This window comes from Cydia splendana, chromosome 6, assembly GCF_910591565.1.
Source record: "Cydia splendana chromosome 6, ilCydSple1.2, whole genome shotgun sequence".
In the NCBI taxonomy this organism is placed as follows: domain Eukaryota; kingdom Metazoa; phylum Arthropoda; class Insecta; order Lepidoptera; family Tortricidae; genus Cydia; species Cydia splendana.
In genome coordinates this window covers 13,937,390-13,952,933 of record NC_085965.1, presented here as the reverse complement: position 1 = coordinate 13,952,933, position 15,544 = coordinate 13,937,390, and the positions used below count along the sequence as shown (strand labels likewise).

General features: G+C 36.8%; 2 protein-coding genes across 4 annotated transcripts in view; one reads left to right on the top strand and one right to left on the bottom strand.

The window, feature by feature from the left end:
* Window positions 1-8,742, top strand: part of LOC134791734 (meteorin-like protein) — a 57,139-nt gene extending 48,397 nt beyond the window's left edge. Inside the window, exons 4-5 of the mRNA XM_063762865.1 lie at window positions 3,718-3,865; window positions 5,659-8,742. Coding sequence (XP_063618935.1) covers window positions 3,718-3,865; window positions 5,659-5,908 — 398 coding nt within the window. The 3' untranslated portion in view covers window positions 5,909-8,742. The remainder of the gene's footprint in view (window positions 1-3,717; window positions 3,866-5,658) is intronic.
* Window positions 8,743-8,804: 62 nt separating this feature from the next.
* LOC134791643 (testis-expressed protein 2) overlaps window positions 8,805-15,544 on the bottom strand; it is a 28,755-nt gene continuing 22,015 nt past the window's right edge. For all 3 annotated transcript variants that reach the window (XM_063762701.1, XM_063762703.1, XM_063762702.1), the window contains one exon: window positions 8,805-14,007. In XM_063762701.1, coding sequence (XP_063618771.1) covers window positions 13,812-14,007 — 196 coding nt within the window. In that variant the 3' untranslated portion in view covers window positions 8,805-13,811. The remainder of the gene's footprint in view (window positions 14,008-15,544) is intronic.

Below are 15,544 nucleotides of genomic sequence, written 5' to 3'. Positions count from 1 at the left end.
CCGCGCGGCACAGCCTCGTGAACCGTTATGTCCCCATCCCGTGCCGAGCTTGCCGTGGCAAGTAGTCGCTGCTGACCTTTTCGAGTTTCAACAAAAACACTATCTACTTGTCGTAGACTACTACTCAAAATATTTTGAAGTGGCGTCCTTAAACAGTTTAACAAGTGGCACTATTATTAATCATCTGAAAAACTTTTTTGGGCGGTTAGGAATACCACAGAAGGTAGTGACTGATAATGGTCCTCAATTTTCTGCGCAAGAATTCAGGCAATTTGCTGCATTCTATGGTTTTGAACATGTGACGAGTTCACCGCTTTATGCCCGTTCTAACGGGTTGGTTGAACGGAATGTACAGACAGTAAAAAAACTATTTACCAAGGCACAAGAGGACCGCACTGATTGGCAGTTGGCGTTGCTTAATTTTAGGAACACTCCAATATCTGGAGAGGAGTATTCGCCAGCACAACTGTTGATGGGACGCAGCCTCAGAACACGGCTTCCATGTACGGACGAAAGCTTGAAACCCGAAACAGTGAATCCTGCCACAATTAAAAAAGTACGTCAAGAAAAAACAACACAGGTCAAGGAATATTACGATCGTGGTACCAGAAGCCTGCTCCATCTCACACCAGGTGAAACTGTCCACATGCGTGACAACAACGTCTGGGTACCCGCTAGAGTTGCAGGCGTCGCACGCGGAGAGCGCTCGTACTGGCTTACCACACAAAACGGTCGAACATACCGAAGAAATCGAGTACAAATCTTACAGCGGAACAAACGCGCGTCTGCTTCAGCTTCCCCAACAACTCCAATCACCACTAACAGATACAGTGATCTAGATATTGTCCTTCCAGACTCAGACGAGGACGCAACACATCCACCACCTAATCCAACTGCAGTTCCTCGATCTCCTCAGGGTGAACGCGAATCAGGTGATAGTGGTACGGTTACTAGAAGCGGGAGACAAGTGCGCCCGCCACAAAGATTTAGTTTTTACTAATTTTCTTTGTTTAATTTATTTATTTTACTGACGGGAGATAGAATGTTATGTTGTATTTTTATAATTTTTGTATTTTCTACTTACCTATCTGCATCTTGTTGAGTGTTGTTAACTTATAACTTAATTCGTTATAAGAAGGAAGATGTAGTAGTATTGAACCTATTCAATAAATGCTCTATGCTTTTGACGTACGACACGACATGGAGTTATTAAGTTTCATTGAAAACGAAAGCTGCCTTTAGGTGTGCCGTATAATTAAGATTTAGATGGTCGATCGTTTGATGCTATAAACCCGAAAGTTTTTATTTATTTCATTGTGATAATCATAAATTTAATCACGGTAAAATTTCAACATAATTGGCGACTAAATTGCCAAATGCAAAACGAAGTCGTGGGTTTAGTTAATAAAGAAAATAATGTAAAATCTCCGCCTCTGCCACCATAATGGTTAAGCAGAAACAGAAGCCTGACGCTAATAAACGCCGCCCGCACGGTAATTTGTCGCCATAATCGAGATTCCTCTCGCTTCAAATTAAATTAAACGGTATACGAGAATATAATTTTGCCAACCTAACGAGCGCGGAATATTTGCCTGCAACAATTTATCATACATGTTATTTGGTGAAATTAAAAATGTAGCATTTGAGGGAGATATATGTATGAGGAAAAAAAAGAAAATTCTGCGGCTTTTACTTTATACTCGTTTACACAGGGTATGTCACGTCAATTAAGTAAGTAGCAGGAACCTGAATAATGCGACCCTCTTAAAATAAACGGTAAAGTTAAATGCACTAGGTGTTCCTAAACTTTTTGGAAACGTTAACTTTACTATTTTGACTCGTCGTTATGGCATTTACAGGAATAAAAAAAATTATGCTACAATTGCTACAAACTTTCGTACAAGTCTTACAACTATTTTTTTTTATCTCACATGCGGAGCGGATTGTACAGTAGCGATGGATGGAATTCTTTGATAGACTTTAAATTCACTTTGCGTTTACCATAAATTAATATAGGATATAGATGCGATCAACCGCGGGCACGCGACGCCACGGGGAGTTCGGATATTTTTTTAAATCTTGTTTAATAATAATAGACAAGAGTTATGTCATGAGGTTTTTTTTTAATGATGGCCCGTCCCGCGGCGGGCGCGTTATTAGCCATCTCAGACCACGGCTCACGCACCATCCCAATTTCTGTTTGTCATGCAACATAATTATTGTTATTTTTTACTCAGACGACATTAATACTCATTAAACCTCATTTTTAAAGATTATCTCTAAGCACGAGAATTCAAAATAGATACGGTTATTTTTTTTACAACAGAAACTGATTTGAACGCCATGAATCTTCTGTCGTATTTTAATTAGGTACCTACCAACATATGTTAAATCAATATATGAGTCGCTTATCTTCAAACTTGGGTAAATCCATCTGTCAGATTATGCGATTTTGGTATTAAGAAAAGGTTATAGGGTAGATATTTGCTGAGAGGGTCGAATGGATTTACCCGGGTTTGAAGTTCAGCGACACATATGTACTTAATTGATTTATTGCGTACGCTTTGCATAAGGAAATAATTAATTAATTATGTAGTATGTTAAAAATATAACATGATATTCAGTACTTTGTAGATGGTTTATCAAAAACAAAAAGATTGTATAAATCAGTTCATCAAAATGTATGTGGAATGTACAACACAGTCCAATTGTGACGTACCGAACTATTAATTAGAAGCTAAATTACAAAAAGTAACATAACCCTTGTGAGAATATAAGAACGTGGACGTCAAATGAGACGTGATAGCTTGTTAGTTAAGCCTTCGTAATTATCGTCTGGGCGGGGTGGATGACCGCTCTTCCACTATTCACTTATCTTCCTCAAACAAAGGTTCGGTTCGGTTTCAAACTTACATTTTCGCTTACTCACGTCGCAAAAAACGACACAGACAATGGCAACTTTTTGACAGCCAATGAGTCCAATAAGGCCTCGGGCATAGAATAATAGCGACAGTGATAAATATCTAATATGATGCTGTTAAGATTTCGTGGGACTAGAGTGGGGTGACGTCAACCGCCGTTTGCGTTTAATTTACGCATGATTCAGCGTTTGGGCAATCTGGAGCACTTGTTGCTCGTTCTCGGTACTTAAAAACTATAAATCATGTCTAGTTAAATTATGTCGTTATAACCCGTCATAGATCGTCATATGTAGAAAACAGCCTTGGAGTCCCACAAGGTAGTGTACTGGGACCACTGCTTTTTTTAATGTATATCAATGATCTGCCAGATATCACTAAACACCAATGTACACTTTTTGCGGATGATGTTAGATAATAAAACTAGCTTATAGCCCGCCGGAAGGCTTTCACAGTTACATCCTAGGGGCTCATAATAGTAAATGATGACTTGCTCTACAACATGCTGCTTCTTGAGCCGCTTCCGTTAAATATAGACACCTGCCTAATAACCATGACTACCTGACAAAACCATGTTGTTCTTATTCTCCATTCGAATACTTACTATATATTATGTACCTACAGTCAGCAGCAGAAGTTGCTAAGCGGGCGAGGTGGTCAAAATTATCTTGACACGCGCTAAGAGCGCTCTTATTCTCTTAACATTAAAGTCGCGCTTGGCTACCTACTAAAACTATGGTGCAATGATCGAATGAAGAGTACTATATACAGACTACAGATACTAACCTCTTGTTTACAGTGTCTCGCGGAACATTCGTGGGCGCCGAGCAGCGCTCGGACCTGGACAGCACGCAGCTCACGCTGCGGCTCAGTAAGCTCATCCGCGCCACCGGCAGCGCCGGGCCCGATCCCCGCACGGACGACGCGGCGGACGATAATTACTATAGGTAAGGCCCTTCCCAACTCCCACATTATTTTTATCGCATAAGTACCTACCTAATGTTACAAGATATGAGCCCATGAATGTTGCACGTTACTATTAGCTCTTTCTTAGTTTAACGTTGTTAAAAAAAACCGGTTCATGAGATACAGCCTGGTAACAAACAGACAGACTGACGGACGGACAGTGGAGTCTTAGTACCTAATAGGGTTCGGTTTTTGCCTTTTGGGTACGGAACCCTAAACAATAACAATTAAGCAGCGTTTTTAGCCTACCTATTTGCACTAGGTACTTAACCTTTTGAATGCGGAATCATAAAGAAGCCATTTCAAGCTGTTAATTTCAACTTAGTCGACTGCCTCTGGTCCTATAATTATTAATCAGCCAATTGAAGCAATAGGTACAAGTTAAACTGACCGATTTCACATATGCAAAACCAAATAGGTATTAGGTAGTAGTGTGTACCTACATATAAACTGACTTACCTTCTTGTGAGCTGTGAACAATACTATTTTCACTTCTCATGCTCAAAAAGTGCACCTTTATGTCGTGCGTAGACGACATAAAATCGCATTTTATGCTCTAGAGCATAAAAGTAAAGTTTTCTTCTAAGACTAAGGTAATCGGTTTCAACAGCCAAACAGTTAAAACATATTGCACAATTTTACTGAGCAATAAAATTGTGTAGATGACAAAACTTGTTATATTATTTTATTTTTGCTACAATTTATTAGAAATCCATATTTTCTGTCATTAAATTTAGTAGATCACATAAAATAGGAGTCGATTATCGTTCATAAATGCTCCGAAATGTTTGACTTGGCAGAAACTATTTCAAAATTTAATTTCACCATTTGAAAAAAAAATTAAAAAATTAAAAAGTTAGTTGGCGGGAATTGGTTATGTATTATGTTCTTTCGCTTTACGACAATTTCGTGGTGTAAATTGCCGTGAAAAATATAATTATTTTCCTCGCAATCGAAGTGAAAAGCAGAGTGTACAACAAGGGCATAAATGTCCATTTTTACCCTCGTCTACTATTTTGGTCTTCGCTTCGCTCAGACCAAAAAAATGCCTCGGGTAAAAATGGGTCACTTTATGCCCTTGTTGTACAATCTACTATTTAATGGCTCTACACGATGGGCCAGCGCCGGCCACTCCAAGGGACGCAGCCATGCGGTAGAATGAGATAGCAATATCACTTGCTCCCTCTAACGCATAAATGCGTCCCTTGGAGTGGCCGGTGCTGGCCCATCGTGTAGAGGAGCCATAACATTAGCTAAGAGTCCAGTATCGCCGCCTCCCAGTTTTTTGCAAACGCTTTTTCACTTCTCATGCTCAAAAAGTGCACCTTTATGTCGTGCGTAGACGACATAAAATCGCATTTTATGCTCTAGAGCATAAAGTAAAATCATCTATTACGACCCTTATTGACTTAGCAATAAAGTCCAAATTCTGCCATACAAACTGCCAGCCCTGCCGGCGCGCCCCCGACCGGCGCTCTCCCGATCGGCGTGCCCCGCGCCTCCGACCGGCCCAAGAACAATTTTCTTTAGTCTTGAATAAATACGTTAAAATAACCTAAAATATTTGATTTTTTGTATATTTTCCTCGCAATCGAAGTGAAAAGCAGAGTGTACAACAAGGGCATAAATGTCCATTTTTACCCTCGTCTACTATTTTGGTCTTCGCTTCGCTCAGACCAAAAAATTTCCTCGGGTAAAAATGGGTCACTTTATGCCCTTGTTGTACAATCTACTATTTATACCAACCGACTTAACATTATAAACTTGTCACCAGGTACGACGTAGACAACGCGCTCGAGCGCACCACCCACCGCAACCACCGGCGGAGGACGCGGAGCCTGCACGCACACATCCACGTGTCGTCCGTGTGCGGCGCCGAGGCCGGCGCCGGCGAGTTCCTAGTCATGGCGCGGCGCAGGCTCGGGCGGTACTCGCTGGTGTGCGCGCCGAGGATAGAGGACTGGGAGGAGCTCGTGGAGAGGCGGACTCGAGATGGCAATGCGCATTGCTCGCTGCAACATTAGATGGTTCAGCGTATGTGTAGGAATACACGAAGTCTCAAGTACGTTCGATTCATGTTTGTATGAATCCATACGATCTGATGCTCTTTCCGAATGTGAACTCTGTTCAGTTCAGTGAACAAATGAAAAATACCTACCGTACCGTAAAAAGGAAATAATGGTTATTAGATGCAGGCTTCTTCCAAAAGTTCCAAAGATAACCTCAATACAACTTCATGATTGCATTCAGCGATTCTCTCTCCATCTATAGAGAAATCATACACACTAGAGAAATAAAGCGGTATACGCGAAATTGGTATATATTAAGTCAACGAAATGAAAATGAATAAGGAATACACTGTAGAATATATTGTAAAGGATATGTAATGAACTTTCTTTACCTACTAAAGTAAAGCGATTGTACCTTTGACATACATGTGTATTTCTCACTTAGTTTCAAGAGACAGATAATAAATATAGACGCAATAAGTGCCGCATTAAAAACGCCATCAAGTGTATTTTCACAACAGACCAACAAAAATGTCAAAAAGACCGATAAGGACCAATGATTATCAATGGTTTGTGAGATTTAGATTTGACAAACGTTTAAGAATAACGCTATAATAAAATAAATATCTAGTTACTAAATAGATAACACATGGAAACGTAGTGCCTATAAAATGTAAACGTAATATATTAATTTATAGGTACAGTCACCTGCAATAATATGTTACTCTTCGAAGGCCGCAAAAATATATGACACGCTCTTATGGCTCTACAAATAAGATCGCGTCAGATATTTTTGCGTCCTTCGTTGTGTAACATATTATTGCAGGTGACTGTACATTGCATCCAGCCGCAAAACTGCATGGCTACTTGAATGTGACCATGCAATTTTGCAGCTCACTGTACATTTTTAATTAAAAGAACCTTAAAATTGCTTGCCATAGAAAATTGCTAATCGATGCAATATTGTAAAGTACATATATCTAAAAGAAAAGTAATATCATATTATTTTCTATCTGTACATATAATTCTATTTTTAAATAATGTGCCGCTATATCTGAAACAGCAATATACAATTTTTTACGCACTAATGTACAGTCGACGTCAAAGATATGTTTACATTTTTCGCCTTATTACAAAGGCAAAGATCCAAAAGTGTAATCATATCTTTGACGTCGACTGTACATCAAAAGTCAAAACACTAATATTGCTCTTTTAGATGTCGCGTTAAATAGATTTAACATTCAAAATGTGGTCAAGGGTGCCAAATCTGTAAGATCTTCAGAATAGATGTAAGGTTGATCTCAACTTGTATATATTATCAATATTATCATAGAAAGAAGCATGTATTGTTTAGATGAAGAAATGTGAGTTGTACTATAGTTCGTTTTTTTAGCATTAGAAAAAGATTTCGCGATCTTGACGTGTCTTTTAATTGAAAAACGCTTTTTATGAACTTATGAAAGCAAAATAATGTAAATAGTCGTATATGATTCATAATTGTTACATATTTGCCGTTACTGACTTATTTTTCAAAAGTGCTTGTCAATAAAAAGACACTTCAAGATTGTTTACCTTTTTTCTAATGCTAAAAAAAACGAACTATAACTGTTTGACTTGAGGCAAACAAGTATAGTTCAGTCAGCTGCAAATAAATTTATATGCAGGGAGGGTCATTTATCTCTGCAGGTGATTGTACCTACGCAAGTAAGAATTCAGAAATAAATATGGGAGAAGTAGCATGAGAAAGCCGTTATAAAAGAACACTCGATAATTTCGAGAGTCTGAACAAACTGAGCATGGGTTTTATTGATACGAAATAATAATAAAAATCCATCAATAGTAGCTAAATAATAAAAAATATAAAAACTGAACATAAAAACCCTTGCACAATTTACTTAGAGTTAGAGCCTAAAAAAACTTTTTTTCTACTAGTCGACTGTAATTCTTGAATTAAGATTTCTGATACCAAACTGCAATTGGGTATTTTTAATGTATGGGCTCCCAACTGAACTATAATATTCATTTCGATACAGTTTAGTCAACTATAATGAAATTGACCAATAGCTCAAATTAATTATTTTAGGTTGTATAGTAGAAACAATTGGTTCATAACTTTGATAAGTCAGAAACGCGCATGTGACACCCTTAATATAGCAACATCCATAGACTACGAAAACCACTTTTTCTACTAGTCGACTGTAATTCTTGAATTAAGATTTCTTATACCAAACTGCAATTGGGTATTTTTAATCGATGGGCTCCCAACTGTTCGCGAATCTTAGCTGTATACTTTTAGTTTGGTTTGTTTGTATGATTCTACTAGTTTAAAGTATTATTTTTGTTGACTAGTAGAAAAAGTGTTGTATACAATAGTGATATAATCAAGCTTTTCAATCTCGTACCTTACTTAGGCAACTCAGCAAGCTTCGTTGCCTAAACACGGTACTCGACTGAAAAACTCTCTATTATATCACGATTGTATAAAATACTAGTACACTGCATCTCCCTTACGTAACGTACGTTTGTTTGGTATGTAAACATTATTGCTTTGTAGCCTCACCTCGCTTCAGTGCTTCCAGTAAAAAAAAAACTATTTTTTATTCCAGATGTAATAGTTTTTGCTAATATATATCATATAGTATGTACAATAAATAGAATAAGAAATGTGAATACCTATTAATTTTAAATTTGTACAATTCGTAAGAATAGTTTTGATTTGTGATATAGTTTACAACGAATGTACTGAGAAGTGCCTATTGTACATAGAAATTATAAAGAGTTTGATATTATGTTTATGAACTATATGTTGTAAAGTAAGGGAAAAACTGTTGAATATAAGATTTTAAAGATTTACTCGTTTCCATTTATACGTCCCACATCCCAAAGGTTTTCAAAGTAAAAAAAATATATATTCATGTTTTAAATCATTTATTGAAAAATCACAACTGATACCACATAGAAAAACTACTCGGCACGGTTTAACTCTTAACTATATATCACATAAACACTTTAATAATTTCATAGACTATATACATGGAAAATTACTTTTTTTTGGTATACAAACACTGCGAAAATAGAAATCACTATGTGATCACAGATAAACAAACAGAAAAACGAAAACATTTTCTTCGGCTAACATGAATGCGGCTAAATCCGTCTGCGGGAAATTCCGTACACGACCGAGTTTTCACGAAGTGTACTGACACTATTGTTACCTTCATCGATAAAGCAACGATTGCGCGCTTACGGTAAAACAATAAAAAAATTGCTCGTATACGGATTTGGCCGCATCGACATCTGAAATAATCAGTAACTAATTACAATAGACGCTATTCAAAAAGTGCCCAACAAACGTAAATTCGATATTAATAGTTATATATTTACAAATAAAATTAAAAACTGGTTCGGAGTACATTACTATGTTAAATAAATATACCATGATCATGTAGATGTAGCGGTATGCTTTTGAAACAGGTACATGACTTACAAAAGTGTGATATGTAGAACGTAGTGTCTTTTAAAATGAATACGTAGATGTTGGCTTACGTAGAATATAAGCTAGTTCTTAGTTATGTAAAATCGTGAAACATTAAATATTTTATCGAAAAATTCATAAGAACTTGGGTAGACCCCATTCAGTAAGATACAATGTCGTTTTCACAAGAATAATTTATAAAAGTAAATAAATATTTACTTAAAGGTCGCCCTACAAGTGGCCAGGGAGCGGCTATCTGTAGCTTGGATTATAATTAAGCATCATAATATTTTAATATAGAAACATTTTAAACACAAGCCCAAGACCGACTTCCCCCATCGTCTGGCTATAACGTACTTACGGCCATTAAAACGAAGTGTTTATGGTTTTGATGGCAACAAATATGATACCCTTACTAATTAGTCGAAAAGGCGCATGGGCTTGTATCTATTTTATTTATACCTAAATAAACCGACCATAAATTCGCTCAAAACACCTTAGCACTCACTTGAAGAGGCTAATCCTAACTTATCCACGGAAAAAATTGCTTTCGTGAGCAAGTTACCTTCAGCCTTTTATGGTTACTTTACTTACTTTCATAATCTCAACCTTCCCATTTATTCCACATATAATAAACCCTACATCGGGAATTTTTAAACTACATATGTACTACATTTCATCAGACAAATTAATAATGTTTTGTTTTAGTAAATAGAAAGGAACACCAAATGCATAATTTTAGCATGACGCATGTTTCTACCTTTTTTGGCAATAAGGATGTGACTAAAATGTAAAAAAATCCTTAAAATAAGATCATGGGCTAATGATGTAAATGATGTATCTTATTGTATAATTTGTCTGATTACTAAAAACCATAACAATAAAAAAATAGTACCACACCTAACTATTTTCTATATAATACGGTCTAGATATGAAATACTGATGCTAAAATAAATATAATATTTTTAAAAATGGCGTGGGGTGCTTTCTGCTTAGCAAATGAGTTGTGCGATATATCCATGCGATGCAAATGTAATCAACCATTGGTCACTGTCAGTTCTTTCATTGTTATGTCTCAAGGCCTGTCCAGACGGGGACACTTTTTCGCCAACCTGATTAAATTGTCTGCCACCGATTTCAACTGCTGAATATGACCGATATTACCGATAAAATGGGCTGCGGACGCAAGAATACCAATTAGTGACGCTAGTGTTCGCGTTTTTTTTAATTTAGAGTGCTTAACTATCACCATAAATTTAAAATTGATGAAAGTGGCCAAATTGGCGTTTGCGACGCACCACCCCATTTGATCGGACAATTTAGTTATATTGGCGAAAAATTGTTCCCGTCTGAACAGGCCTTCACACTATTAGGTCTTACTTTTTACTTACATCAACCTTTCATTTAAATTTAAAGAGTCCGCAGCAAACTCGGTTCTCCATACAAACGTAGTTACGCTCTCATTTTAAAACGACTAGCTAGGTTGTTCTGAAACTTTGTACTTACAATAGGAGAAGGTACCTATATCTGTGTTCGTAATTAGTTTGTGTAGCTTTAGATACATAGTTAAAAAAATACAGCGAATTTAAGTTGTTCATACAATACATGTTTTTGCTCTATTTCGTTTGTTTTATAAGCTGGATCTATATAAACTAATTACAGGCATAGATATCCCACGTTATTGTAAGTATGTGCAAAGTTTCATTACAATCCAACACGTAGTTTTTAAATAAGAACGAAACTCCATTTGTATGGGAAGGTGCAATTCGGCCGAGCTTGCTGCGGTCGCTTGAAATGACATACTGTACAAGATGCCATATACTTAAATTGTTAGGTTGAAATATACGACGTCCGTATTTTTTTAAACGTGAAGTGACTAGGTAATTGCTTTATTTAATTAACCTTTTTTAAATGTTAGAACTTCTTAAGAAAAGCAAACTAATAAATGCTTTCGACTAAACACGTGAAATGCATGCAACGCGACAGTTTTTTATCATAGTACCTACTGACTACAAAAATATGAGGATCCACTATAAAATACCGGTAAAAATAGAGGAAATCTTGATAGAGTTGCACTATCTATATTTATCATATAGGTAAGAACATTTATATATAATTTGCAGAGTGCAAATAATGGATTATTGACAGAATAATAATTAGTACCGAGGAAGCTCGATGACGGTTAATCCCGTCCAGTCCAAATAAATATCATTCGATCTCCAGTCATAGGAAAATAATACCCTGGAAAAGATTCTGACTTATCAAACCAGGATCAGGGTATAAATGCACATCCCCCGGATTATCTAATTATTTACATTTATTAGCTTTAGACATTTGCATAATACATATTGACAGAAATTAATCGTTCTCAAAGAAAAATGATGTAATGTAAGTATAGCAAGCGCTTACGTACGCAAATTACGTGAATGCCTGCATACTAAGGGTTCCCTTTCCTGAATAAAACACGAGTGGTTATTTTAAAAATGCTTTTTAGCAAAAGGCATCCTGAATGGTTGTTTATCATCAAGGGCTCATTTTCACGCATACTGATGGCAGTAACGCCAGTAACACATTATTGACAACAGTTAATAATTACTTAATAACCTTTTGCATGAAAACGTCACAAATATCACGGAAATTGTGTATCAGTAGACTATGCGTTCATTTCTAAGCATTAATCACATCACAGCTAAACTATTATAGAAAACGTATAAAAATCTAAATACACAGGATGAAATAAATCATTTATTTAGGCTCTTTGTTAAAACGACAGCCATTCCAGGATTGAACATAACTACGCTTGTGCTAAATAAGTATAAACAGTACAATATTGTTACTGATACGGTCTAAGTCCTAAGTTCTTCTAATTAGCTTGGGTCCTCATTAATATGCGGTATGTATTTCTCGCCTTCTCGACCCAGGACAGAATTATAACCAAAATGTATCATGATCTAAATCAGCATTTCATACGTACGAGTATCTGTTTCGAAGGTGACAGAGTGTATATAAAATGCACAACTAGAAAATTATAGCTTTGATAAGTTAATGATAACAATAACATTTATAGGAAAAACTTCCAATTTCGTCCATTTGGTATCATTTATCAAACATTTTCATTATTTTAGTTAAGAGGTATAAAGTTAAATTTAGCTAAAGGCCTCAACTACCATTTCTTACGCAGTAATCTCAACCAAATACGTAAACCTGAGCACTGAGCAGCCGACTACAAAACCCACAGCAATGCCATAGACGAAATAGTTCAAATTTCAACTACATATTTTATATTAAGAACATTGCAAAACGCATGGTATGAAAGATTTTAGTATACAAATGCTCTAATGGTAGAAATTATCAGTCAGTGCCAAGCTATGGCAAAATAATGGCATTAGAACGGTACAATTCAATTGCATCGTTCGCAATAAAAAGGTCCTAACTACAAAATTTAATTCAAGCCAATAAAGTAGAAAATGTATTTTCTTAAATTTGTAATTAAGACCTTTATAATTCTAATGGTATAAATATAAGAAAAAATGATCGTGTCTTGGCATTGCACCCTTCCTTATTCATTCTATTCAAAACGCGCTTTTGGCACTAACACTTTTTCATACTTCGCTGTTAACCCTTTAACTGCCGTCGTCGGACACATGACACAAGTGTTCAAGTAACATGAATTACAAATTATTATTAGAAGTATTAGAACAAATTAAATTATTTTCAGAAAATCTCTCGCTAGCTCGGTATCATCTGAGATGATCCAGTTAGAAGGTCGAACCATACTGTTCTACCTTACGGATGGCCAGGAGGCGCCATAAGCCTTCAGTAAGAAGTGCATATACTTGGAAAAATTCGACCTATGCCGCTGTGGCCCGGTGGCCGAATGGCACAGGCACCTGCCGCGATAGCAGAGGACGCTGGTTCGATTCCAGCCTGGGGCACTGGAGGTTTTGGTCACTTTTCCTAGTATATGACATTTATTTCAGTTTATGATTATTAGAAATGCACCAGCATAGTTCACATTCGAGGCTGGCTCGAGTGAAATACCATGTTCCTTATATCGTACAATTAGAAGCTATTATGCATGGTAATATGTGCCATGATTTGAGCTAACTAGAGTAACTAGGGCCAGTTGCACCAACCACAAAGTGGACTGATCAACGTCGATTGGCAGTGAACTATGGAACTTGCCATAAAATAAAAGTTAGTGAATGTTTTAACGGTTTGGTGTAACCAACACTTAGAAGTGCATTATCTTGGGCGTGACTTTACAGAGATATCCTTTATACTGCAAATGAACTTCGAGATAACACCTAGCTAGATCGATGTTTGGCAAATTTCATCGAAATCGTTAGAGCAGTTTCCGATATCTCCGAAATATATGAATATGTATACAAGAATTGCTCGTTTAAAGGGCTTAAGGTACTCGTTTTATACGCACCACCGTTTCTAAGTGGATTCAGCGAAGACGGGCGTGGGCGTCATGACGTCGACGGCGATGTCCTCCATGTTGGGCAGCACGAGCACCTTCTCGAACTCCTTGCTGAGCTTGTGCTCGATCCAGTTGGAGATGTGCGCGAAGCGGAGCGTGCGCGCGCCCACCGCCGGCCGCGCCTTCAGCACCAGTTGCGGGTTCGTGCGGAAACTGGGACAACAACAATAGGGTATATTCCTACTAGTCAAATCAGTTACTTTTTTAGAACTGTCAAAACGATTTTCTAATATGGAATTTATATGAAACATTACATCGCGACGTCACGGCCGACTCACCTACTTTTTATATTTCTATCCGATTCATTAAATAGAACTTGTGTTTAAAAATAAATCCTATCTGTGTTTTTCTTTTAATTATCTGGTGCTTTATTTCATGCATGGTGTAATAGTACATTATTGTCGAGGCTCGGAAGTAGCTACTTGCAGGCTGAGGATTCGTTTTAAACGGACGACCTTGGGAGTCCGTTTAATTGAATCCGAAGCCAGCAAGTAGCCTTCCAGCCGAGTCATATATAGTGCTTTTCTCAAAAATGGTGCAAGAAATATAAATATCATAGAAATATTTTACAAAAGCAACTTTCTTACGTATATATTTTCACAGAAAAAAGTAGAAACAATTGAAAAAATTAGCTTTGCCGCCTTTTTATTTTTTTAATAAAAAATAGAAGTGTATTTTTCTGCCGAAAATACGCCAACCTATTTGAGACAGCTAAATAGTCGCGGTACTAATCATCTGTTTGACTGTTTAATGGGCCTGTGCCTTCATTTGATATGGCCATTTCAACTTTTAAAAAGTTTGGAACTCGACAAATAATGGAATTTGTATGCAACATTGCAGTCCCAAAATCGAGACTGCAATGTTTTTAACTTTTTAATTTTTGACTGACCATAAACTACGCGCTTCGCAACCTATTTTTTAAACGGCAAAGTCGACTTTGCCGTCCATTTTTGAGAAAAATAATTTACTTTAAATACAGTATAATACCCTATTGGTTCGTTCATGGAATAACTGCATATCACTACACAAAAAAAAATCAAATGTCCTTAGGTTAGTTATGTAAGAAAGCTTCATGCATCGAAGTTGGTTGCTATACATTTTTAAATTAGATTCGGTTGCACTAAACCGTCTGTCAGTTGAACCTTAATTCGACAACATCTAAATCTAAAATACTATGTCATAGGGACCATGATTCGACGCGAGAGGTATAGAAATAACCTTTGACCCTCCACAACTACTATTACAACTATTGAGCGCCGAGCATTTCAAGCAAATTTCGCAACTCTTTTGCGCCGAAGCAAATTACGAGGATTCTATTTTTTCTGTAGGTAATTAAAAAGTCATTTATTTATTCCATTCAATACAATTCAAAGTATACCGTAAACCATATACAACTAAACCTATTAGAAATTAAAACTTATACCTAAACATACTCGATCGATCAATCATCAAATTAATAAATTACATTAAAATTAACTTTAAACTAAATTAAAAATAAGCTAAACAAAGCCACAACCAAGAACTCAGCCAAACAAACCATCCCGCGCCCTTCCAGACGCAAAGGTGCCCATCACGCTCGCCGCGTTGCCACGCTGGACCGCGATAGACAGCCTCTGCATCAGGAATGACCCGGAACGAGGGTCACGACCTCCCTCCCTCATTCCATCCTTCCTCCATTAAAAAGAACATC